This window comes from Amborella trichopoda, chromosome 7 (genome assembly GCF_054954075.1).
Source record: "Amborella trichopoda isolate Santa Cruz 75 chromosome 7, AtrichopodaSantaCruz75HAP2 v2.0, whole genome shotgun sequence".
NCBI classification, from domain to species: Eukaryota; Viridiplantae; Streptophyta; class Magnoliopsida; order Amborellales; family Amborellaceae; genus Amborella; species Amborella trichopoda.
Genome location: NC_142342.1, coordinates 8,515,379 through 8,539,924, shown reverse-complemented (window position 1 = coordinate 8,539,924; position 24,546 = coordinate 8,515,379). Strand labels below are relative to the sequence as shown.

The window sequence follows — 24,546 nt, the reverse complement described above, 5'->3', positions numbered from 1 at the left end:
AAAATAAAGTATAACAAACCTTGTACTATCCTGGAGGCATTTGATAAAAGTTGTTTGAAGCTGGGGAAGAAATGGCTTCAATGCAATCCCTCCTTTGCTTATTATGATAACCAGTGTTGTAAGGATGGCACTTTTAACCTGCCATGGGAACCTATCTCCTATTATCCGAATAAGAGGCCTGCGAATATAATCACAGTCTGTAAATAAGCTTTTCCCTTTGATGGGAGTGAATGAGCCATAAATGGATATGATAGAGGAAATGGAAACTTCAAGCACAGATGGGCAGAATAAAACTATATCCACACCGAAAGAGAGAAGCAAAGGCGAACCAAAAAAAAAAAAGGGTCTTTTCAAAAGATTTCACAAGTGCCAAATACCCAAAGGCGAGCTACCATACATGAATTAAAATACAACACATAAGAAGTGTTGAATGCAGAACTTTAAGAAATACAGGCTTACCCAAAACTAATTGATCACAAATTCTTTTAATTTTCTTTTTTATTTCACCTTTTAGGTTTGTTCAGTAAATAACTGCAGGCAGAGGGACATGTAAACAACAGAAATAACACGTAGTCAAACTATATTTAAAATGTTGGATAATTAACGAGAAAAAGCTCGGTATCAAAAAATTGTACACAACATGAATTTAATTTATTGAAGGAATTTTGCAGGCCTATAAGTACAAATTGAGGAGAAGAACAAAGAAAACGCAGTACATAATCCATACAGTTCATGTCATTTCAGTCTTAAATGTAAACATTATAAAACCTTGTTTAGGAATTATTTTTTCTATCAACGAATGGATCTTTCTCTTGAAGTAGTCTAACAGCCATCTCAAACTATAGAAAGTGCTCCTTGCATACCCTGTAATTGGAATGACAAATTCCTTTAAAGATTTTTCACCAGTCACATCAATCAGTTCTCCCAAACCCTGCGCAGCTTGTTCCCGCAAATCAGCTGAGCCACTAATGAGACCCTGGCAACAAAGTGGACATCATATCCAAACTTCCAGAAAAAAAAATAAAGTCCAATAAAATCAAATGATATGGTAATTACTAAGGCAAAAACGGCATTGAGGTAAAGGTGGTATGGTCATTAATTGTTTTGTAGCATTGAATAAAAAGAAGAGCACTCTAAATACAATGGCCGACAACTGATGTAGTACTTGACTTGTTGAGAGGATGTAAGTGGCAGCACAGTAAATGTCTATGTTCAATCTACTACAATCAAATTTTAGAGGATATGGGGACACTATCACTGGACAATACAGCATACGAAACAAAGAAAATTATCACCACAATATTCATTTGCACAGACATATATATATATATATATATATATATATATATAATGATAAAGCTACCAAAAGGTCGCATCGATAATGAATAATAATGAAGGAATCATAGCCGTCAGATCCTCATCGGTTGTTCAAAATACAAGTCACTATCTAAATTTTAATTTTTTTTCCTAGAAATCGGATCATGATAAAATTTTGGACGTATATACTTGACACCAGCTTGCAACATATAAAAACATAAAAATTTTACTTTTAATAATTTGAAATGACCAATCATCCCCGTCATTTTTCAGGGATATATTCGTTATTTTATATTGTGAAAAATATTTGTTTACATTTGTTTCTTCTGTGCCTGTGCCCTTATTTTAGTACACACCCAAAAATTCATCACGATATGATTTCGACAAAGACAAGATTAGAATTCAAATAGTCATATGTATTTTGAACCACCCGATGAAGATCTAATGGCTAGGATTCTTCCTAGATTATTATTCATTATAAGTGCGAAGTTATTGGGAGCTTTTTCTATATATAATGATCCTGTCAGCCCATGGGCTGACACCTACAGTTTCAACCAACATCCCAGATTGAATCTGGGCTGATATGACGGTCATGGCCTTATTTCATATTTGAATTTTAATTTTTTTTCTACAAATCCAAAACACGTAAAATATTAGGTGCACATTCTAATCATCAAAACACACCTAATAAAAATATGAAAAAAATAATTTGTAAAATATAATTTACGAAAATACTCTTGAAACTTTTTGGGGGAATTTTGGTCGATTTATATTTTGCAAATTATTTTTTTATTTTGTTTAGATTCTCCAACTTTTTAAGATTAGACATTTAAATTTTAAGTGATTTGGATATGTATGAAAAAATAAAAATTCAAATACGAAATGACGTTGTGACCATTGGATTGGGCCCAGATTCAATCTGGGTCGTTGGCTGACACTGTAGCCCATAGGCTGAGACGATCCTTTTCCTATATATATATATATATGGCAGATACTACAAAACGCCGATAAGCGAAAATGAAAAGTGATTTCACCTACCCTCATCATCATCAAAACTTCATCACACGACCACAATTGTCTGGTAGTGTTTCAATTTGCATTATTTTTTTACTAATTAGAATGATCTAAAATTTGGAGCGTGTGTACATCTTAGTGAGGCGCACCTAACAAAAATATGAAAAAAATAATTTGCAAAAATTAAATTAACCAAAATATCCCAGTAAATTTTCGAGGGTATTTTGGTCAATTTATATTTTGCGAATTATTTTTTTTTATATTTTTATTAGGTGCGCCTCACTAAGATGTACACACGCTCAAAGTTTTAAGTAAAATAAAAAATGAAAATTGAAACACTACCGGACAACCATGACCATGCGATAAAGTTTGGATGGCAATGAGGGTAGGCGAAATCACTGTTCATTTTTGTCTAAAGGAGTTGGGAAGAGTTTTCCTATATATATATATATGGGAGAATCTAAAGTTAGCCCGTTAGCTGACAGCTACAGTGTTAGCCCCACGACCCCGATTTAATCTGGGCCGATCTGACAGTTACGACCTCATTTTGTAACATAATATTTATATTTTTTTACAAATCCAAATCGTCGAGGCACACTTAATAAAAATATTTTTAAAAAAATAATTAGGAAAATATAAAGTGACCAAAATACCCTTGAAAGTTTTAGGGGTATTTTGGTTAATTTAGTTTTTAATATTTTTATTAGATTATCCTATTTTTAAAGAATAGACGCTCAAAATTTAAATGCAATTGTGACAATTGGATAGATCCATATTCAATCTAGGCCATTGGGCTTACATTGTAGATGTTAGCTAGTGGGCTAACTGTATATATATATATATATATATATATATATATATATATATATATATATATATATATATATATATATATATATATATATATATGAGTAATGATCCTATGAGACCCTCCCACATCCATGTGTGTAGGACCCCCAAAGGATCACCATTAAATTTGGCACAGATTTCTAGAAAAGTTAAGTCCCACACCCATGTAATAACTTTTCTAAAGATCTGTGCCAAATTTAATGGTGATCCTTTGGGGTCCTACACACAAGGGTGTGGGAGGGTCTCAGAAGATCATTACTCTTTATATATATATATATATATATATATATATATAAAAACCTGAAAATCTATTTCCGCTCCTAATTTGAAATTTAAAGCTCCAAAAATGGTGCAACTAGAGCAGATCTATAAGCACATGAAAATATTGAAAAGGCACAGTCTAGATAATGTTCACAAGATGCACTATTTTCAGGACTCCTTATTGATTCAAGGATTTTCAAGTGTCGCAACAACCTTTTCCTGTTGGTTTTGAACAACACCTACTTCTATAATATAAGCTAACACCTTATATAAACTTTTTGCGTATACATATGATTATGACCACATACTGAACAAACTTCAGTAGTATTTCAAATGTTTTCCAATATCTAGAAAATATCTAATAGTAACTATTCCTTTTAATTTGTGTGCTTGTTTATAGAATATTTTCCTGATATTCACATCATGTTCTCTTACAAAGGAAACCCAATAAAATTTATATTATGATATAAAATATCTTTTTCCTTTCTATAAGTTTCAATTTATTTTTTGCATCCAAATTTTCCTTATGGTACCTGGAGAAATATTGGTAGCAATGGTTGAAGAGCTTTGGGAAGACAAAGCCCAGGTATAAGAACAGGTCCACCCTGCACAAGAGGAAGTTATTTAGCTTTTCAAAAGTTTTATATCTCATAGACTTAAGAGTTTCAATACACACACACACACACATATATATAAATATACACCAAACACTTGGCAGCCATATAGGTAGAACCCAACCGCTATATCTTCATCGGGTTGATCAAAATATATATTACTATCTAAATTTTAATTTGTTTTTCTATATATCATATTGACATGAAATTTGAGGTGTATATACTTGACACTACTGCGCACCATATTAAAAAAAAATACTTTCAAGAATTTAAAATGACCAAATTACCCCCATCATTTTCAAGGATATTTTGGTCATTTTATATTATGGAAAATATTTGTTTTATATTTTTCTTGCACACATGATTTTTTAGTATACATGCGCAAAATTTCATCAAAATCTGATTTCTAGGAAAAAAGCTTAAAATTTAGATAGAGATGTGCATTTTCAAAGTGCCCGATGAAGATCTGACAGCTGGGATTCCATCTATATTTCTATTCATTATAGCTGCCAAGTATTTGCTCGTGTGTGTGTATATATATATACACATATATATATATATATATAAGGCAGTGATTTCATGCAATGGTTGTATCATAGTATAATGCAACAATGTTCAAAAATCATGTTAGGGCCATTTGTTTGAATCAAAACTTGAAATATACAGTCTTTTCATTCTAATGAACAATCACAAAAAAGAAAATTTTGAAAACGGAACCTAGAAAGTATTTTTTTAGCCCAATTAACATAGGCCGTCTATTTTGATAAAATGCTTAGATCCAGGCCTTAGAATAATTTTTTCTTTTCCAATGTTTTTAGATGATTTTATTATCATTAGAAGAAAAATGTTATAAAAGAAAAAATAGAGGTTAAGAACTTGAAATTCACCAAATGAATGGTCTACATTCGCTGTTGGAGGGACTCATTTTGACCATATCTAGGGTTCAAATTGAACGTTTTTTAGGGGATTGATTATTAAGATGAAGAGAGTATATGTGCAAAATTTTGGATCATACAAATACCACAAACATGGTTTTCTAGAAGTGTGGTTGCATTATAATATGATATAATCATTGCATGATATCACTGCTTAGATATATATATATATATATATATATATATATATATATATATATATACCCACAGTAAATGAAAAACAAATCCAGAGTCATATTACTTAAACAATGTGTACATAATGTAGAACTTGAGCATCCTTATGTTATATTGACATAGAAACTATCACACCTTTCTTTTTCTTCTCTCTTTATCTCTTGCAGTAGATATGGCATCTCGAACCAATTTGATATGAGAAGGAAGTACTTCTTTGGGCAATGAACCAACAACCCTCCCCAGCGCCTCCCATGCACACTGTTATATAAAAAAAAGAAAGAAGAAAAATAAAAAATGACGACAGGGCTCAAAGTGCAGTACAATCGAATGGACTATAGAAAATCATTGTCCACTAAGGTCCTTTCCATCCAATCAAATGTGCATGTGGGAGAGTGTGAACCACCAGAACAGGGAGAGCACCCTATGGTGGGTTACATACTCTCCAACAGTATTCATCAATTGTTGGAAGGCACTGATCCCAATGGACTTATGGAATTTCGTAGTCCAGTGGGTTATCTGACTCAAATGCTCATGGCGGAGCTAACCTCAACAGTAAGAGAATCTGAATCACTCAGCAAAACTATCAGGGTAGAGATCATGTTCGGGGCCTCATCAACCAAATATAGTTTACTGTTCTTAAATAAGTAACCTATCAGATATGCACAGCCTGTTCTCATTGAAGCCTGAAACAAGAAAACCAACATTAAATCCAAAGCAAAAGGAAGCAAATAAAGCATGAAAAAAGTGACAGTTAAAAAATTCATTGGTACCACACAAACCTGGCTATCACCAACACCTTTGAGTAGCTCTGAGATCAAAGGATCAATGCCGTCCTCATCAATGACCATAACCACCGTCTCTGCAGCCCTTTTTGCCAAACCTTGAACCTCCTGATTTGCAAAACGAGGAGAAAATTTGAGAAATATCCTCACCGAGATCTCTATCTTTTCCACAACACATAATAAGAAATCAAAGTCTACGATTCATTGGCCATCTCTATTCCAATATCACAAACTATGTTGATCCCCAAGCCTCAATCTAACATATGGGTAATTACTGTCACATCCATAACTCGATGACCAATCACAAACCCCTTACTATTAGAAAACAATAAACTCATCATTATCATCCAAGTCTTATCCCAACTATTTGGGGTCGGCTAAATGAATCCCGCTCCGTCATTTTGCTGTATCAAGGGCCATACCCTCAATTAGACCAATAAGCTATTACCATTTAATTAGAAAATTAGGAAAAGAAATGTTCCCTACACAATAATCATGTAAGAATCAGAGTTTCAAAAAGCGCTAGGCGGCACCTAGGCGGTCGGGCGGCAGCTAGGCGGGTAGGCCGCCGAGCGCCTAGACTGGCACCCAGAACCTGGCCGGCGCAGTAGAATTTTTTTTTTTTTGGGTTCTCTCTCTATAATAGCCTCTAATGGGGTTTTAGGTTTCAAATGAAACTAAAACCCACAATTTTGCCCCTTTAGTATTAAAAAAATGACCCAAAATACCCTCAAGGAGCCACACTTCAGCCCCTAGGTGGGGCACAGGCCTTGGGCGGGCGCCCAGGGATATATCTGCCTAGACGGCCGCCTAGACACTGGGCGGTCAATTTTTTGAAACAGCGGTAAGAATACCACCACAATAATTAGAGCGACAGCCAACAAGGAGCTACTAAACGAGATTCCACATAATGATTCTTCTGCAGCTCTTACAAGCCAAATTTTTCTTTATGAATTATGTTCTCATTCCAAATATTGCAAGACCTACGGGTCCAAAGGCAATCCATCCAAAATTTGCTGTATCCAAACTCTTAAGAAGTGCCAGTTCTGGCCCCTCTACATATTTTACTTCTAACCTAGAGCAGAAATATTGCCTATACAAGATAGAACAATGGATCATATTGTTCTCTTAATCATGAATAACAGAAACCAGGTTAGGCTGGATTATAAGTCTGTGGTTATTACAACCCAATTTGTCCTCTATTAAACAGGAGGTGGATGGTCCAAATAAACCATGAAAACATCACAAGTTCAAGAGAATCCTAGCTATTCTCACCTCATCATCATCTCCCATTCCTGAAAGTAAGGCAGGAAGGATAGTTCCAAGGTGAAAATTAAGGCCAGGTCCAGCAACCTCAGCCAATGCTCCAAGTGCATGGGCGTTGAAGGCACTACAAAGAAGTAAATATTGGACCAACAATTTGTTAAACTCGACCTCTTGCAAAAGAAACATTAGTTGGAAAAAGTCCTCTAAAACAAAAAAAAAAAAATTTCACAAGAACTCACGAAAGAGGAAGATTAACAAGCTTCGGCAAGATATGGGGAAGAACAGCAGCGGTTCTAACACTGGAAACCACAAAACACTATTAGCACATCCAAGAATATAAGATAAGTCCCATGGATCATTCAGATTATAAAAAGATCAGTAACACAAACATACCTTAGAATTTGTTTTAGGCCATCAAGAGCAGTATCGGAGGTGTCATCATCCTCTAAAGCATGCAGAAGAGTTGGAACGATTTCATCAATTGCCAGCATTCCAGCACTCTGCATTATTACCATTAAAAGTTATCAACTGTCGCCATAGCTACATCACAAGGAGCAGCACATCAAGAAACTTTGCACATGCATAGTGCACATGAGTAATTTGTGTTGTGCGCAGCGCACAGTGCAGAAGACTGAGTACTACATGCACTTTTGTGATGCTCCATGCGCATGTGTTTTGGAGAACATACTGCACATTGCACGGTGCACGGGTGCACAATGCTCATCATACATGCAGGCAGCACACCTACACTTTACACATATATAGTGCACATTGAGTGTCCTAAAGTGTGTTATGCAGTGATCGAAGCCATCCCACAGGGTGTGAATGTAGGTGTAATGCGTGCTGCACTGTTCAACATTGTGGGTGTGCTCTGTGCATCTGCCAGATTTCTATAGTATGTTGTGCACATTGTGCTGAGTTTAGTTTGCTTTTAGTGAGTGTGGGGTGTAGTGAATGGTGTGCACACCTCTGTGCGCGGCTTTTTACATTTCATGCAGTGTGGTGTGTGGCATATTGCAAGAATTGTGCATTTGTTTGGTGATTTGCGGATTGCATGGTGCACAGTGCACAAGACCGAGTACAAAGTGCAATTTATGTACTGCTCCATGAATGTAGTGCACATTGTTTTAAAGGATTATTCATAAAACATAGTCCTGAAGATAGATGAATGGTGACAGATAGACAGTGTGACTGACCAAAACATGACCAAAAGATGATTCTCACCTTCACCCCATCAACATAAATCAGTTAAAAGGACAGTAACAGGTCAAATCACAATGATCTTTCCATAGTCCCTAGGATAATCATATAAATTTCCTACACGTAAGTACCTTATAAAGAGTGCTGAATGCTGTGCCTGCAGCTTCACGGACCTCAAGTGTGCTGTATAGTAAACAAGGGAAGTTCTATTGACCAACATTGCACACAATACCAGCAAACGGATCTTGTACAGCCTAAAGAAAAACTACCCACAAGTGAAACCTAAATACGATGTTGAGAGAAAACAAACCTATCACAGAGGGCTGCTCGAATTGTGGGGATGAGCTCTTCCATGAAATTCACCAGCTGTTGTTTACCAGCACTTGCCATCACTTCACTTAGACCAATGCAAACACCCTGATAAACAAATATTAGCCACAACTGATATAGTGAACACATCAATGGCAAATGGGCACTCCAATGCTAAATGGAAGAGGAATTCACCATAAGGAGTTCAAGATATACGTATCAGATGAAGGCGAGACGTCAATTTTAAAAATACTTAAAAAAAAGGAAAAAAAACTTTCAAGAATATCTGAGGATATCATGTTTGAGTATGGTTCTCTTGATAACAGTTCAACACTATCTAGAAATGAAGTAAGGGGAAGACTGTTTACAAGAAATTCAAATCAGTGTGTATCACAGCAGAAAGAAAATTAAAAGCTAATATGGCACATCTAATAAAATTAGGCATTGCAATATCAAATAAAAAGAACGCGGAAGTCAATGAGTCAAGAAATTTTTCAATACAATGTTTACGATGTTCATAGCCAAAATCGCTGAAAAAGACCCTTGAAAACAATAATCATCAGTATCATTTGGAGTACTTGCAGGAGTAGTCAATTACCGAAAGGTGAGTTTTGAGTCAAGTTAAATACAAAAGAAAAGCTTGAATAAATATCAGAAGACCCAAACATTAAGTCATCATCAATGTGAAGTGCATAAGAGAGATAGACGAGATCCATAAACAGTTCCCATCATATCGGAAACAACTTTACTGGACAAATTAAATTTGGAGGAAAGTACGACATATCGAAATGGATTATGTTTGCATCTGTGTAGACTCCACGACAGCAACCACCATCAAACTTTTAAGTATGATCTTTCTGATATAACTCTCACATATTTATCTAAAGCATCAAGATTTCTTGTCTTGAATGAAATAATCATGACTTAAAAACCATGCATGTTTATTGTAAGAATAGCTTAGGTTCCTTGAAAGGGCTTTCAGTCACCATAGCAAAAAAAAACTGCGTATTTTCAAAAAGGATAAAGATGAGTCATGATCTTCTCCGTTGCCCTCAATAACTATGTACAACCATATCTCAAAAGCCACATTTCTCTCCAGTACTTTGGACCCCTACACCTACCAAGTTTGTTGAGCAGGAAAAAGTTTTCTTTTTTTTTCTTTTTTACATTCTTTTTTTGTTAATTTGTAAATTGTACAAGGATGATAAAAAATGATGAAACAAGTTAACCTAGAAAGCTATGGATTTAAAACTCACTTGTCTTCTGCTAGGATCAGCATCTTTTAGCCCCTGAGACAAAATTGGGATGATCAGAGGCAAAACTCTCTCACCAAGCTTCCTTACAAGCTCACCAAGAGATCTTCCTGCAACCTGTCGTCTCTCTGAGGATGATGATGCAAGGGAAGAAATAAGTGTATTCATCAAAACAGGCATGATTTCCTTGAGAGTTTTTGGAGTATTTGCTACAATGGTCTTCCACACATGCAAGGCAGCCTGACAACAAACATCCAAAAATAAGGAACAATGTCCAGAACTGAAACATTAAATCATGCAACAATCAGAACCCTGGAAATCATAGTTGTCTAATAATCAAAAGTGATGGAGATGGAACCCAACATTAGGGTCACACCTGTTCTGGAAGACTCTCCTTTACTCTATATCTATTAATGACATTAGGGTCACATCCTGTTCTGGAGGACGCTCCTTTAGTCTCCATCTATTAATCAGACAGAGATGAACCAATGGACTATGGTTTTTCACTGTCCATTGCGCTATATTATACTTCCAAAAATTCTGCAAATTTCCACATTAACAGATGTCAAAGGAAACCATGAGTATGCAATGCAACAGATCATGCAATGATACAATCTCATTGCACAAAAAAGATTCTTAAGAAAATGTAATTACCTGACGAACAGAGAGGCTGACATCAGTGCGGACCATATAGACAGCAGCCAGTACTTCATTACGTTTATCTTTTCCCAGTACATCAATGATGGCACGCCCCTGTGCCTCTGTACTTGCACCCTCATCATCACTACCACCCTCAAGAATCGCTTTCCCTGAGGTTCCAGCAACCTTGAAAAGGCAATATTCAATCTTAATAAGTACAATGCAAACATCAAATTCCAAAGATGGGAAAATAATAATATAAAACAAAGGAGGTAGTAAAAAAAAGTCCATTGGATCATCAAAGCCCCATTGAAATGATGGGATGGTGAGCATCGATGCGACACACCAGAACAACACACAAACCTAATGGTGGCTCTCAACATCATTGCCCATATCAACGGATAGTAATGACCCAATGAACTATGGTTATACAAAATGAATTCGGTAATGTATAATTACCCTATAAAGTGTAAATAACAATTTATCAAACAGTTTGAAGGATGGCATCAACCTTGAAGAGAAGATCGCCTAAGAGTTCAACAGAACTCTGACGGATACGCCAATTGTCGCTGAAGATACCGTCTTCAACAGCAGGAAGCAAAAGAGGTAATGACCTGATTCCACAGTGGAAAGAGGAAGCCAATCAGAAAAATGTGTTTCTCCGTTAGTATCTTCTCGTTGTTTTGGCTTTATTTAGTCAACTTGACATCAAATAAATTCATTAAGATGCAGAATTGCAATACACAGGAACCCCACATCTTGAAAGCCACATCAGAACTCAGTACATGTATGGCAATCATAAATCTTTTGCATGTGTAATTGTACAACAATCAAGAAAACTGCAATGCCACATACGTTGTTGCATAATGCTCCACCAAAACATGCCCAGCACTGAGTGCAGCATCTCGTACAGATTCATTCTCATCGGCAAGGCCTGAGCATATACAAGTAAAGAGGAATGTCAGAGGAATTTGTATGTATTGAGTGTGTGTATATTATGAGAAACAGATTCATTCTCATCACCGAGTACAAATGAATTTGTTTCCTACCATCCAAAATAGCAGGTAGCACCTGTTGCAAGTAATTTTGGAATATTGCACCCAAAGACCTTGGCAGATACTGCAAAAGTGCAAATTCAGAAATATTAGTAGTCAAAGATAATGAATAAAATAAGGATGGCTAAAACAATCTTCCATCTCTATATTCACCTTGAAAAGCGTCAAGTGACCATCACGAACAGATGCCCTTTGGTGGGAACAATTGCGGATTATGTCAGGAAGAATGGATTCAAAATACTCCTTCCCTAGAGCAGCCAGGACCTGAGAAGAAAACAAGAAGCATCAGATACAATCATAGTAAAATAATAAATTAGCCCATAGGCAAAGACAGATTATTGATCAATTTAGATCAGCCATGTCAATACCATGACCAAATTCACAAAATTTCTCTTCTCCCATAGTTCTAACAAGGAGTGAAATGCATGAGAAACAAGAACCCAAGAGAATTTGGCACCATGAAAATAAAAGCACAAAGGTACTACATCTTCCCCGTTAACCAGGTCAAACTGTTGCAACATAGAAATTTTGGCAGACTCTTAACTCTGCCAAATTCTATGTTGATATGGAAACATTCCACAAACATAAGGTAAGGATCTTATTCAAAATCCAACATTTGCAAGCAGAGGTTAAATGCTAGAGTTTTGAAAATAACATCTCTTTAAAGAGCTTAGTAATGAACAAGGAAAATTTTATTACAAACAAATGAAGAAGCAAGGACAAGAGCAATTCAAAGCAAATAAAATGCATGGAAAGTTGCCTTAACTGTATTGAATACACAACAATTTAAAAGAGTCACACGAGGTATTGTTTCTGTCTCAAACATAAATTCAGTTGAGTTTTTGAACTTTCAAATCCTACAAGCTATAAAAACTAACCAAAGCATGCTTACTCATTGCCAACATAAACTGCACTATATATCCTATCATATTACATTATAGTCATAAATACATTTAAACAAGAAAAAGAACTTCAAATGAATAAACATGAACGAGCTCATATAAAATAAGAAGTTTCTCACCTCACTTAACCCTTGGGCAGCACCAGAGCGCTCAACATTACTACTGTCTGATTTAAGGGTTTCCAACAGCCAAGGCACAAGATCTGGGAAGTGTTCTTCACCCATTCCTTTAATTAGTGATCCAATAGCTCTAGCTGCAACCGATCTTACTTCAGGTATAGGATCAACGAGCACCTGTATCAATAGATCAAGTCAACAAAGTAAGTGAAGAAAATAAACTATTTCTTTCTGACAGATAATCAGGGCAAACTAGACCTTCTTGACTTCAGGAAGTAGCAACCCAATATATGGAATCATGTCCTTAGGCTCTGTCACTAATGAACACATATTTCCAACTATCTGAGCTGCTTTCTTTTTGGTGTCTGCACTCCGTTCCCTTAGTCCTCTGTGAACTATGGGCACCAACAATGCCAATGAAGGTGCATCAATTGAATTAATAAAAGTTGTCTGCAACAGATGTTGGAAAAAACACCATAAATATATGATCAAAGTTAAAAATATTTCTGTGAACTCTTAGAAAGAAATGCAAAAAAGGAAAACCTGGAGAAGAATGTCAAGTGAATGCTTCGTGTGTTCATTGGGATCTGTAAGACCCATCAAAAGGGTCGGAACAAGGGCAGATATTTCTGGATTTCTTATTACGCTCCCAACCTGTATAAATAGCACAACAATATAGACATATCTCAAAGATATGTAACACTCTTACGGCTAAGTCCTCCTTCACACCCAATCATTCCCAACATGAATCCACATAAACATGCAAATAGTATCGAGATAAGGGTCAAGAAGAATCTAATCCAAATAAAAGAAAAAGTATAACATGAGAAATTACAAGAGAAATAAAAGAAAAGCAAGCCTATTCATGCTCCATTGAGGATGAATACCCCTGAACAATATGATCAAGTAAAAAGATAAACAATAAAAGGTGGTTCAACCATTTCCTCACATGTGCATGGACACACACCCACATAGAAAATTAAGAAGTTAAACGTTTATACTTGTAGTGGCGAGTCTTAAGAATTATCTAGGCAACAAAAGGAAAAAAAGATGCCTTATGAGTCACAAACTCATGGCACAAGCGTAAGATGCCTGAGGTGTCAATCATAAAATGATGTGCAGTTGTCTGAAACACATCTCGGATAAGGTGCTCAGACCTTAGCCAAGTGACTAACTCGGGAGAGTAATGTACATTCATAAAAAAAAATACAAAAACGAAAAAATGAAGGTTACATAAACACAATTTAGTAAACATAAGCAAATGCTCTAAAGTGGCGGACTGGTATATTACCATGCACATAACGAAGGATTATGTGTTCCATTCTCCTCATGGTTAAATTTCGTTTTTCTTTTTGTTTCTCTAACTCTCTCCCCCGTTGTTTCTCTCTATAACCACCTCCAGACAACAGCCGACATGTCTGTGAAAAAAATTTGTTTCTCTCACTCTCTCTCCATTTTTTCTCTCTAACTACCTCCACACAGCACCCGGCACAAAAAAACCTCCTTGGTGAGGAAAATAAAATGGGGAAAATTTCTGAAAAATTAGGGCTATGAAGAGGAAATAATGTTGAAAATGAGTATGATTTCATGAAATTTAGGTGACAAACGGATAAAAATTTGAGCAAAATGCAGATGGGCTCAATAACACTGTGTTCTTCCACATACCTGAAATTTTAGAGCCAGATCTACCAATTTTTATGCGATAATTGAACAAATCAATATAAGGCATCTTTAAAGGATTCAAAGAGCTTCACAATGAACCTGATAACTACAAATTTGGATGAGTAAATGATCAGAAATCTAGAAGGTGGATATGGTTTAAGAACACACTGTTCTTCAGTAGACCAGAGATTCTTCAGCCAGATTTATCACTTTTTTTGCTGTAATAGAATAGATCAAGACAAGGAATATCTAAGAACTTCACAATGAACCAGATTTCAAGAGATTTGGATGAGTAAAGGATGAGAAATCTAGAAGGAGGCCGACATGGCTCAAGAACAGTGTGTGAAATATCTATTTTGGGGGAAATATGCTAGGGCAAGGGGGAGAAATGGGAGGGGAGGGGAGGGAATGATAAAGAGTGAGAAGATTTTTTATAATATTTTTAGATTTTTTTTAATTTTTTTACTTTCCCCAAGCTGTACACCCAACTCGGGGGTATTCAGCCAAGCCTACAGAGCAAAGCCAAGTTACTCAGCCAAGTCCGAATGGAATTGGCCGGGTCCAGATATGCTGATGATGTGGCATTAATGTATGCTGCAAACTTGCAATAAGTGCTATGAGAATCTGTTAATGGCATTGCTTATATAGTAGAGTGGGTGACATGATTTGAATGCCTAAGTAATGCAAGAAGCCAGACAACAACATTACTTTTGATGTGGCTTACACAAACTTAAATACAAGTATATTGGCCCAACAGCATAAACACTCAACCATGTGGCAGGGTACAAAAGAATAGTAAATGAAAAGTCAACACTTACAAAGAATCAAAATAATTAAATACTTATTTTATAGAAAAACATGCACATGCTAGCAGGACATGCATTTGAGTATCAATAGAACTGAACACGATATAACATGCCCTCATAAAGTTTTACCTGCTCCAATGCCATTTGGCCAGCTGACTGAACTTTGGGATGTGTATCAGTCAACACCTACAATAGGCATAAAAACGATTATCAACAAAGACTAAAGATTTTGAGAGAATATGCAACCCTGTAAACTACAAGAAGATATGTGATCAGAATAAACCTCTGTAAGTTTGGGAACAATTTTAGGAAGACACTGAGATAATTGTTGTGGAGCACAATAAGCCATAGCTCCAAGAAGTTGCACACTACTCTGCTTGGTTCGCCAAGCTTTATCTTCTAATCCCTAAGATGACAGACAAAAATGTGTAAGTAATCAAACAAAACAAACTGCCATCACATTGACATAAAATCCAATGATAATAATGAGATAAGAAACTAAATGCCCAAAAAGCATGCTATCCAAAGCAAGCATCATATGACATAGTGCATCTCCTAGGCAATGACAAGGACTATCCAATAGCCACTAAGATAGATTCAAAAACCTAGTGAACAAAGTAGAAATGTGCAAACTATGCTTAGAAAGTCAGAAGTGACTTGAACTTTCAAGTAAAAACCAAAGCAAATGTAGCGAACAGCAACAAAGCACACCTGCATCTGGTAGCTAAAGGTTTCAGACATGACAAAAGATTCCACCCATGAGAAGTGGAAGGTCCATTTGGTAAGATGAAAAACATATGTTTATGAAAAAGCATGGGAAGACTGGGTTTCAAAAGAAATAGGAAAGTCAACAAGGTGCTACAAAGAAACTGATCATGGATGCTAGGGACGAGGAAGGGAACCTTCTTTTTCGTTTTTCTTTTTCTCCTCCCTCCAGAAACGGAGGAAGGGAGTCCACATAGAGCGGAAATTAGAGAGAAATATAGGAGACGCAGATTCAAGAATCGTTTCAGAAGTTTGTTAAGCATGAATACACACTACAACAAGAGTTTCATCAGCGTATTTGTTTCTTAGTTGGGAATGGATCCTATCAGATAGATTTTCAATTGGAGATATTACTCAATGAGATCTTTATCCCTTGAGCCAAAATGAAATTGCTCTGGACAATGGGTCTCAGTAAGCAGCGAGCAACTGCTATCAATTATGAAATTAGGGGGAAATATGAAATTGGGGGGAAAGAACAGTGTGGTGCACAGTGTCTTGTAGAGGATTAAAGGAAAGCAGGTTCGGGGAAACTTTTATACCCAGGCTAGGGGAGGATTAAGGAATTTGCGAAGTTATGAGATATTTACTGTCAGTCCCCTTTATAGAGCATTCAGGGGTTGGAAAATAGGTGACCAAGCCGTGTAGTATGCTGTGATAAGATCCTCATGATAGATCACCTACATGATCGGGCCCTTCAAAGACCTAATACGTGGCTGCATGGGAAGGAGCAAGAAACCGGTGATTCACTCTCTTACACTGTATGGTAGCAACAGATCCTCCTCATTGAGAGCTTCTAGACTAGAGTAGGTGACCCCAGGATCGGCGACTACCTCGTTGGAAGGGAGGGTTGTCAGTGACTGCGTCCCTTATTGGAAGGTGGGGCAGACAGGCCCACTCCTATGGGTTGTGAGTGACTGCCTTGTTGGAAGGGTGGGTTCTATATGGAGAGAGAGAGAGAGAGAGAGAGAGAAAGAGAGAGAGAGAGAGAGAGAGAGAGAGAGAGAGAGCATAATGGTCCATGTGTGTGGCCTCACATCTCACACTTGGATGTCGTCTTCTTCTTTTTCTCCATCTTCTTGCATGTAGAGAGCACATGGATCCATGAGAGAAGAGGCTCACATCGAACACTTGGAGGTTCTATTCTTTATCCTTATTTTTATATGTAGAGAGATAGAAAGCGCATAGACCCATATTTATGTGTACGTGTCAGAGATAGAGAGGCCTCATATTAAACATTTCGACAATGTTCTGAAAAAGTGCCGGGCAGCACCTAGGCAGCCGGGGGAGTCTAGGCCACCCAAAACTTGGGAGGCCTAGGTTCAAAAATGGGCAAGGGATGTCCAACAATCCTGTTTTAGATCCAAATGTTGAATAAAATATGCATATTCATGGCTTTTTCATAATTCCAAACAAACAAAACACCAAAAATGCCCCACCCTATGGAAATTTTTGCACCTAGGAGCCCTGGGCACCAGCCTAGGTAACCGGTTGACTGCCTAGGCGGGGTTCTAGGCAAGCGCCTAGGGATCACCCGCTTGGGTGCGACGTGCATCGCTTTAATCAATGCACATCAAGATCGTCTTCTTCTTTTTCTTCTTATATGTAGCATAAGAGAGAGCACATGGGTCTGTGGGAAAGAGAGAGGGGATTCGCATTAAACACTTGAAGTCATCTTCCTCTTTTTCTTCTTAAAATGTAGATAGAGAGAGAGCATATTGGTTTGTGTGTGTATAGAGAGATAGAGCCTTGAAATTGACCAATTGGTGGCCATCTTTTCTTTCTTTTTATATGTATAGAGAGACCATATGGGTCCATGAAAGAAAGAGAGGTGGGGGGTAGTACATCAAACAGTGGAGGCCGTCATCTTTTTTGTCTTCTTATATGTAGAGAGTATATGGGTTCGTGTGCATGTGAGAGACAGAGAGAGACCTCATGTCAAACACTTGGAGATCGTATTCTTCTTTTTCTTCTTGCTATATATATAGAGAGAAAACATTTGGGTCGATAAGAAATAGAGAAAGAATCTCGAAAAAGAGAAAGGGGATCTCGCATCGAACATTTGAAGTTTGTCTTCCTCTTTTGCTTCTGTTTACATTTAGAGAGAGAGAGAGAGAGAGAAGGGGGGGGGGGAAGCACATGGGTCTGTGTGTGCACTCCAAGAATGTGTATGTGTGTGTGAGAGAGAGATATGACTCACATCGAACACTTGCAATCCGTTGGCGGAGGGCCTTTTTCAGGCCAAGGGCTCCATTGAGCGGCCTAGGTGGACAGGCACCCTAGGAGACATCTGGATAAGACCCTAACCTAGGGCTCATTCAGTTCGGATAGCCCCCTGGCCTGCCCAGGTGGCCAGGTTGGTAAAATTTTGTTCACTTCTTAAGGAGAACATTTGGAGGATGATCACATATCTGGTGATAGTTTGACCTCAGTATCAGAAGTTCAGAGTGGCATACCCATGAATGGGTGGGGACAGATGCCAATCATTGACCTATAGTTCAACTATATCGCAGCGAAGATCTAAGATTGGATGATTTTAACGTAATTTGAACCATCTGCAGGCACTCAAAAATGTCAAAAGTAAAAAGAGAGACAACAGGCTCTAGTGTCCGATGAAAGACCGAGACGTCACTAAACAACATCAAAGGGCTGATGTCAACTCTGTTTTATGCAACGTCCGAAACAGAGCTAAAATATGTTTTAAGGGAGGTATTCAACAGACCTAGATTTCACGGGTGCTTGCAACGCAATCCAGATCTCGCTGGTGGAGTGGAGTCTGGTGGATTCACCGAGGGGAGATCTTGTCATTTAAAGGCCCCCTTGGGGAGTTTGTGGCTACTTATGTTGAAGCAAGCATTCTTTCCAGCAGGGTGTGAATAGTTTCAACCAGGATCACTTTCTATTGGCATGGAGGCAAGAGCCACAATGTCATTCGATGGGTAAGTAAGGAGTGTCCATCACCTTAAAGAGTGGTAAACATACTGTTAGAGATATGGGAGGTGTGTGAAGATATGCTCATTTCATTTTACAATCCATGCAATTGCAAGAAGGGAATGCTATGGCTTACCGTTTGTCTAGAGAAGGTGTCAAATGTGCAACTCTTGAGATCTCACCATAGTTACTATTTTGTACTTTGAGAAGGCCTCTCTTCATCTCTCTTTATACACATTTTAAAGTCATCATTCTCAAGAAAAATGGGAAAAAAAAAGGACAATCATCATATCCAAAGGTGTGGAAAAAGAACACCCTTATGTTAGTGGTGTAAAACAGCAAGAAACCTGAGTAACAGAACATTGCTTCCTGACCAGAGCAGTGTTATGAATAACAGTCTAAGGGCAATGATGTAACTTTCGTAATATTTATTACGTATAGGGGCAGTATTTGAGGGCAAGGATGTAACTTTCGTAATATTTATTACCTATAGGGGCAGCATTTACATGTTCGTTATGTATAAGAGTAGTCTTGTAATATAATCATAACTCATTTGTAACACATATATCAATAAAATTGGATGCCCATCCTTCCAAGGTTATAGAGTTGACATCATCCCACCTCCTCATTGCTTCAGCTTCTTCTCTTGTCGCTTAGCCATAATTGAGTTTCTTCCATGAAATCACAGCAGATTAATTGATCTCTGGAGCTAGCAAGCATCAAAGTTACCCATCAAATCTTCATTCTCCCCTCATATTTCTTCTAATTAAAGACTAACAAAACCCCAAGCAAAACTTGCCTCGTAAGTAAATGAAATTCTGAGAACTACCAAAAAAATCCTACCTGAAAATCTCACAATCTACTTCTTTCGACAAAAAAAAAAAACACTAATCTCTCAAAGTCTATAAATCTGAGAATCTTTGCTTCAAAAAATCAAACAAAATAAAACTAATCTCGCAACCAGTCTTACAAATCCCATCATGCAATCTCTTAAATTACCCTTCGCAAAAACCTAATCAAAACGCTTTCTTTTCTTCTTTTTTCCTCTCAATACCCTAAACTTCTCCCTTAAAGAAAATCTCTACTAATTTTGCAAACCCTAATCTTGCAATCCCTTCACCTTCCCAACTCCCAAACAAAAAACCCTTCCTTTTTCCACTATCAAAACCGTCACTAGAAATCTCTCTTCCCCCTAATCTTGACACACTAATCTTGCAGTCTACCTTACAGAATCTACATCATGACAACTTCGATTAATACATCATTCTTGCCTCAACTTGATCCAAACAAACTTGATGCTACTAGTCTCCTGGATTGAAAAACACAAATTGCCATGTTTATTCAAGGACATGGCCTCATGGGGCATACGGGTGGATCAGATCCGTTACTGTTGGAATTTTTATCTCATGAAGAAAAATGATGTAAGGAAATTTGAGGAAGCAGTAAAAGCAACAAGAAACAAAGCCAAACACAAGTACAATTCAAAAAAAGCTAAGGTTTCTTCTCCATACCCAAGCTAGGGTTGCAAAAGCCTAAGTTTTTCTGCCTCCAATATTTAAAAATCATGTGAAATTGACCCCCTCAAGCCCCAGACACTTTTTATATATTACAACTTAATGCTCCAAGTACAAAAACACTACCAAACAAATAGCACATTGTCCCATATATCCTAACTTAATTTAAAATTCACAATGATAGTTTCTCCCTCATGAGCAGTACTCATGAACAGTAATTGTGAACAATACTCATGAAATAAATAAATATAAAAACCCTAGAATTCCAAAAAAATAACAATCCCGAGAAATAAGCCCTAAAACTATAATATACATCCTTTGAAATTGAATAGAAATAAAAAATAAAAATAATTTTCCTCCATCATTCTCCCATGGTTGGAAAAAACTCGTCCTCGAGTTTTGAAGTGTGCTAAGATGAATTCAACATCAAAAACACCTATCTTCAGCCGGCTCCTTCTTTGTTGGCTCATATATTATTCGTGGTTAAGATAATTCCTCGAGAAAGGGATCCTGATATGTATAATGAGGAATCAATGCAAATTTATCAAATACGGCTATCCTTGAACTCCTATTAAAAATCATGTAGGAAACTACAAATTCAATTTTCTGGTCTTTAGAGGTTTTCTCGACATTTATTTTATCACTTTCTGAAATCAGGGCTATAATTTGCAGTTGCGTCGACCACACTTCCACTGCACTACTCTGAATCCAAGGCCCCAAATTTTTTGAATGCTCCACCTCTTCAATATTGATGAGATATTCAAAGGCCATGATTTTGATAAGTACTCCTGCTACCTTCTCTCCAGATTCTTCACCCTCTTCCGCTTAGGGAGCAATCTCGTATTTATAAACAACATGTATATGGGAGCACAGGGGAAGCGCCCCAAATGTGTGTGTGTGTGTGTGTGTAGATATATATGCACAACTTTGATTATTTAGGGCCTCAACCTTATAGAAACCACACCCTTTAAAAATAAAAGTATAAACACAAGATAGACATAAGTGAGGCACAAAGTCCAAAGAGTACATTTTCTATTACTAATAATATGATTTATTTGAAATTAAAGAGTGATTTGTGTAAAAATATATACTATAGTAAAAAGTTTATTAAAAAAAAATCAAAGAATAGATTCAAGGAAGATTTGAAGTTAGATGTATTAAATGCTAGAAATGATACAAAATAAATTTTTAAACAATGGAAAAACATAAAGCTAAGTACGAAATCCAATAAAAGATTTTGTACTATCATCCAAAATTTTGACATGAAAATTAAGAGAATAAAATAAATTAAATGGAAAATATCATTACTTTCAAACACATTTAACTAATATAAAAACTTCGTCAATTGTAAAAAATATGAATAGCTAGATAAGAAATCTTGTTTAAAAAATAGAATCTATAAAATCTTAATAATTTAAATATCAAGAAATTGATTTTAAAGAAGAATTGAAGTGAGATGAATTAAATGCTTGACATGATATTTAATTAATAATTTACGAAATGAAAGACATTAAGGCAAGAACGAAATCCAATGAAAGACTTTGTATTATCTTAAATATCAAGAAATTGATTTAAGGGAGAATTGAAGTGAGATGCATTAAATGCTTGACATGATATTTAATTAATATTTTAGGAAATGAAAGACATGAAGGTAAGTACGAAATCCAATAAAAGATTTTGTACTATCATCCAAAATTTTGACATGAAAATTAAGAGAATAAAAAATTCAATGAAAAATATCACCACTTTAAAACATTGAATAATATAAAAAAAAACCCTCAATTGTAGAAAATATAAATCGATAGGTACGACATTTTGTTTAAAAATATTTCTATGAAATCTTAATAATTAAAAAATCAAGAAATAGATTTAAGAAGGCTTTGAAGTGAGATGCATTAAATGCTTGAAATGATATTAAATTAATTTTTCTGAGATGAAAGACATACATGTAATTACGAAATCCATAAAAGCTTTTGTGCTATAAACCAAAATTTAATCATGATAATTATGAGAAAAAATAAATAAATGAAAAATGTCATTACTTTCAAACACTTTTAAATAATATAAAATAAAAGAAACCCTCAATTGTGTAGGAACCATAAAAAGATATATAAGACATTTTGTTTAAAAAAATTAATTCATGAAATGTTAATAATTAAAAAGCCATATGCTTAGTATTCTTTATATTAAGGTACATTGGTTTAGTGGAATTAAATTAATGGTGATGTTATTACTATAAGATTTCTCATCGACTATGCTATATATTTGAAATGAGTTCATGGATTGTATACTTATTAGCATATACATAGTATTTTATGTAATAAAGTACATTGATATAGTTGATTTAAATTAATGTTGATAGTCACATAGTATTATTAGAAGATTTCTCATGGGCAATGCTACATAATTGAAATGAGTACATGGACTATAAACTCATCAATATCAGTAATACTAAAAGATTTCTCATGGACTATGAACTCATTACCATCAGGGGTAACAAGCACATGCATACAAACCCTTAAAATTGACCCGTCATATTCGAAAAGCGATCCATCTTTTGAGGAGTCATGATCCCCCATTGATAGGGATCAAGGTCCTTTGAAGTCAAGGATCAAGATCCTTTTAGATTAGGAACCGAGATCCCTTTAGATTAGGTACGAAGATCCCAATAAGTAGGGATCAAGATCCCTTTATGTGAGGAAGCAAGTACCGCTCAAGCTCCAGCTCCCGGATCGCCGTAACCAGATTCCAAGAGGGGAATGCCACCCCTTCACCAAGATCCCCGAAACTATGGCATAGAAGGCTAGATTCCATGATCTTGACCCAACAAAAGGATGTTGTTGACTTGCTCAAGCGTACAGGCATGCTAGAGTTTTAAGCCAGTGCAAACCATACCACCTTAACTATAACCTCAAAGATGACGCGAGGAACTTATTGCCCCCTCTTGAGGAATACCGCTGGAGCAATACAATTTTCTCTTTTATCAGGCCCGATATCTTGTTTTCTGTGAACCAGATTACAATAAAAACATTCACTCAGGACGAGCCATATCGAGGCTGTGAAATGCATTCTTTGGCATATCAAAGCAACAACCACCGATGGACTTGTTTATTCTTGTCCTGTCATACCCTCTTCACCAACATCTTTGCCTTAGCCGATGCAGATTGGGCAGGAGACCCCAACACTCGCCTTTCTGTCTCACAGCAATGTGTCTATGGTCAAAGCCTTCTCAAACATTGGTTTCTCAAAGCCACCGTCCATGATCTTACAACTTGCACACTTTGAGGGGGGATGTTAGGAATAAGAGTCTAAAGACAATGATGTAATTTCTGTAAAGTATAGAATGCTCCCTCGGGAGCACAGTTTACTTCTACTGCCTCTGTCAGAAGACCTACTTGGGAGGACTTTTACAATCTCAAATTTTGGGAACGACTAAAGAATGGTAGATGATTATACTCCCCAAAAAAAAAAAGCAAATTGGAATTTGAGTTTTCTAACATGTAGATTTCACCATCTACAAATTGGATCGTCTCTATACAATCTTGAGACATACATACATATTAGGGAATTTTCTTAATTGAGGTTAATCTATGGGTTGAAGATGTTACATCCCAAACTTTGGGGTCCTAAATTAATTCTAAGTGGGGTTTTACCTGATGGAGTAAATGGACATTCTACTCCCGCAGGAGTAGAATATATTTTGGCTTCTGTAACCATCATGTATAGAGGCACTATTTGAAATATTTATCATGTACAAGTGTAGTATTCTGATATGACTGACTTTTTTTTTGAAGATGTTGACTAAACTGACTCATTTGTAACACACACATACATACGCATACGCATACGCACACGCACATGCACACACACACACACACACATAGAGAGAGAGAGAGAGAGCTGGATGCCTATCCCTATGGGGTTATAGAGTTCGCCTTCAACTCCTTACTACTTCAACATGTCGTCCTGACTTTTAGACGGTTGAATTTCTTCCAGAAAGACTGCATACAAGAACACCTATGCAGTAAAAAACTTACTTGGCTTAGATTTATACCCAATACCAAGAATAATTTGCGAACAAAATAATAGGCACCCCTTGGCTGCTATCAAAACCAAATGGAAGCAACTTTACATAGGTTACAGAACTAATCTAGTCAAATTGTGATGTTCATCCCGTCCACAAAT

The 24,546-nt window shown here is 36.4% G+C and overlaps 1 protein-coding gene across 3 annotated transcripts in view; it reads right to left on the bottom strand.

Annotated features, from left to right (window-relative positions):
- Positions 1 to 24,546, bottom strand: part of ILA (putative protein kinase regulator ILITHYIA) — a 99,295-nt gene that overhangs the window by 12,369 nt on the left and 62,380 nt on the right. For 2 of the 3 annotated variants that reach the window (XM_020673523.2, XM_088872949.1), the window contains 22 exons: positions 15,438 to 15,560; positions 15,284 to 15,340; positions 13,230 to 13,340; positions 12,945 to 13,136; positions 12,690 to 12,863; positions 11,822 to 11,932; positions 11,663 to 11,732; positions 11,469 to 11,547; positions 11,125 to 11,227; positions 10,629 to 10,799; positions 9,978 to 10,214; positions 8,723 to 8,829; positions 8,544 to 8,595; positions 7,606 to 7,712; positions 7,452 to 7,511; positions 7,222 to 7,336; positions 5,944 to 6,054; positions 5,710 to 5,847; positions 5,300 to 5,422; positions 3,975 to 4,046; positions 864 to 976; positions 20 to 178 (listed from right to left, as the gene is read on the bottom strand). In XM_020673523.2, coding sequence (XP_020529182.1) covers positions 20 to 178; positions 864 to 976; positions 3,975 to 4,046; positions 5,300 to 5,422; positions 5,710 to 5,847; positions 5,944 to 6,054; positions 7,222 to 7,336; positions 7,452 to 7,511; positions 7,606 to 7,712; positions 8,544 to 8,595; positions 8,723 to 8,829; positions 9,978 to 10,214; positions 10,629 to 10,799; positions 11,125 to 11,227; positions 11,469 to 11,547; positions 11,663 to 11,732; positions 11,822 to 11,932; positions 12,690 to 12,863; positions 12,945 to 13,136; positions 13,230 to 13,340; positions 15,284 to 15,340; positions 15,438 to 15,560 — 2,585 coding nt within the window. Of the gene's footprint in view, positions 1 to 19; positions 179 to 863; positions 977 to 3,974; positions 4,047 to 5,299; positions 5,423 to 5,709; positions 5,848 to 5,943; positions 6,055 to 7,221; positions 7,337 to 7,451; positions 7,512 to 7,605; positions 7,713 to 8,543; positions 8,596 to 8,722; positions 8,830 to 9,977; positions 10,215 to 10,628; positions 10,800 to 11,124; positions 11,228 to 11,468; positions 11,548 to 11,662; positions 11,733 to 11,821; positions 11,933 to 12,689; positions 12,864 to 12,944; positions 13,137 to 13,229; positions 13,341 to 15,283; positions 15,341 to 15,437; positions 15,561 to 18,638; positions 18,878 to 24,546 lie in introns of those variants that run through there. The other variant, XM_088872950.1, reaches the window with a different exon arrangement.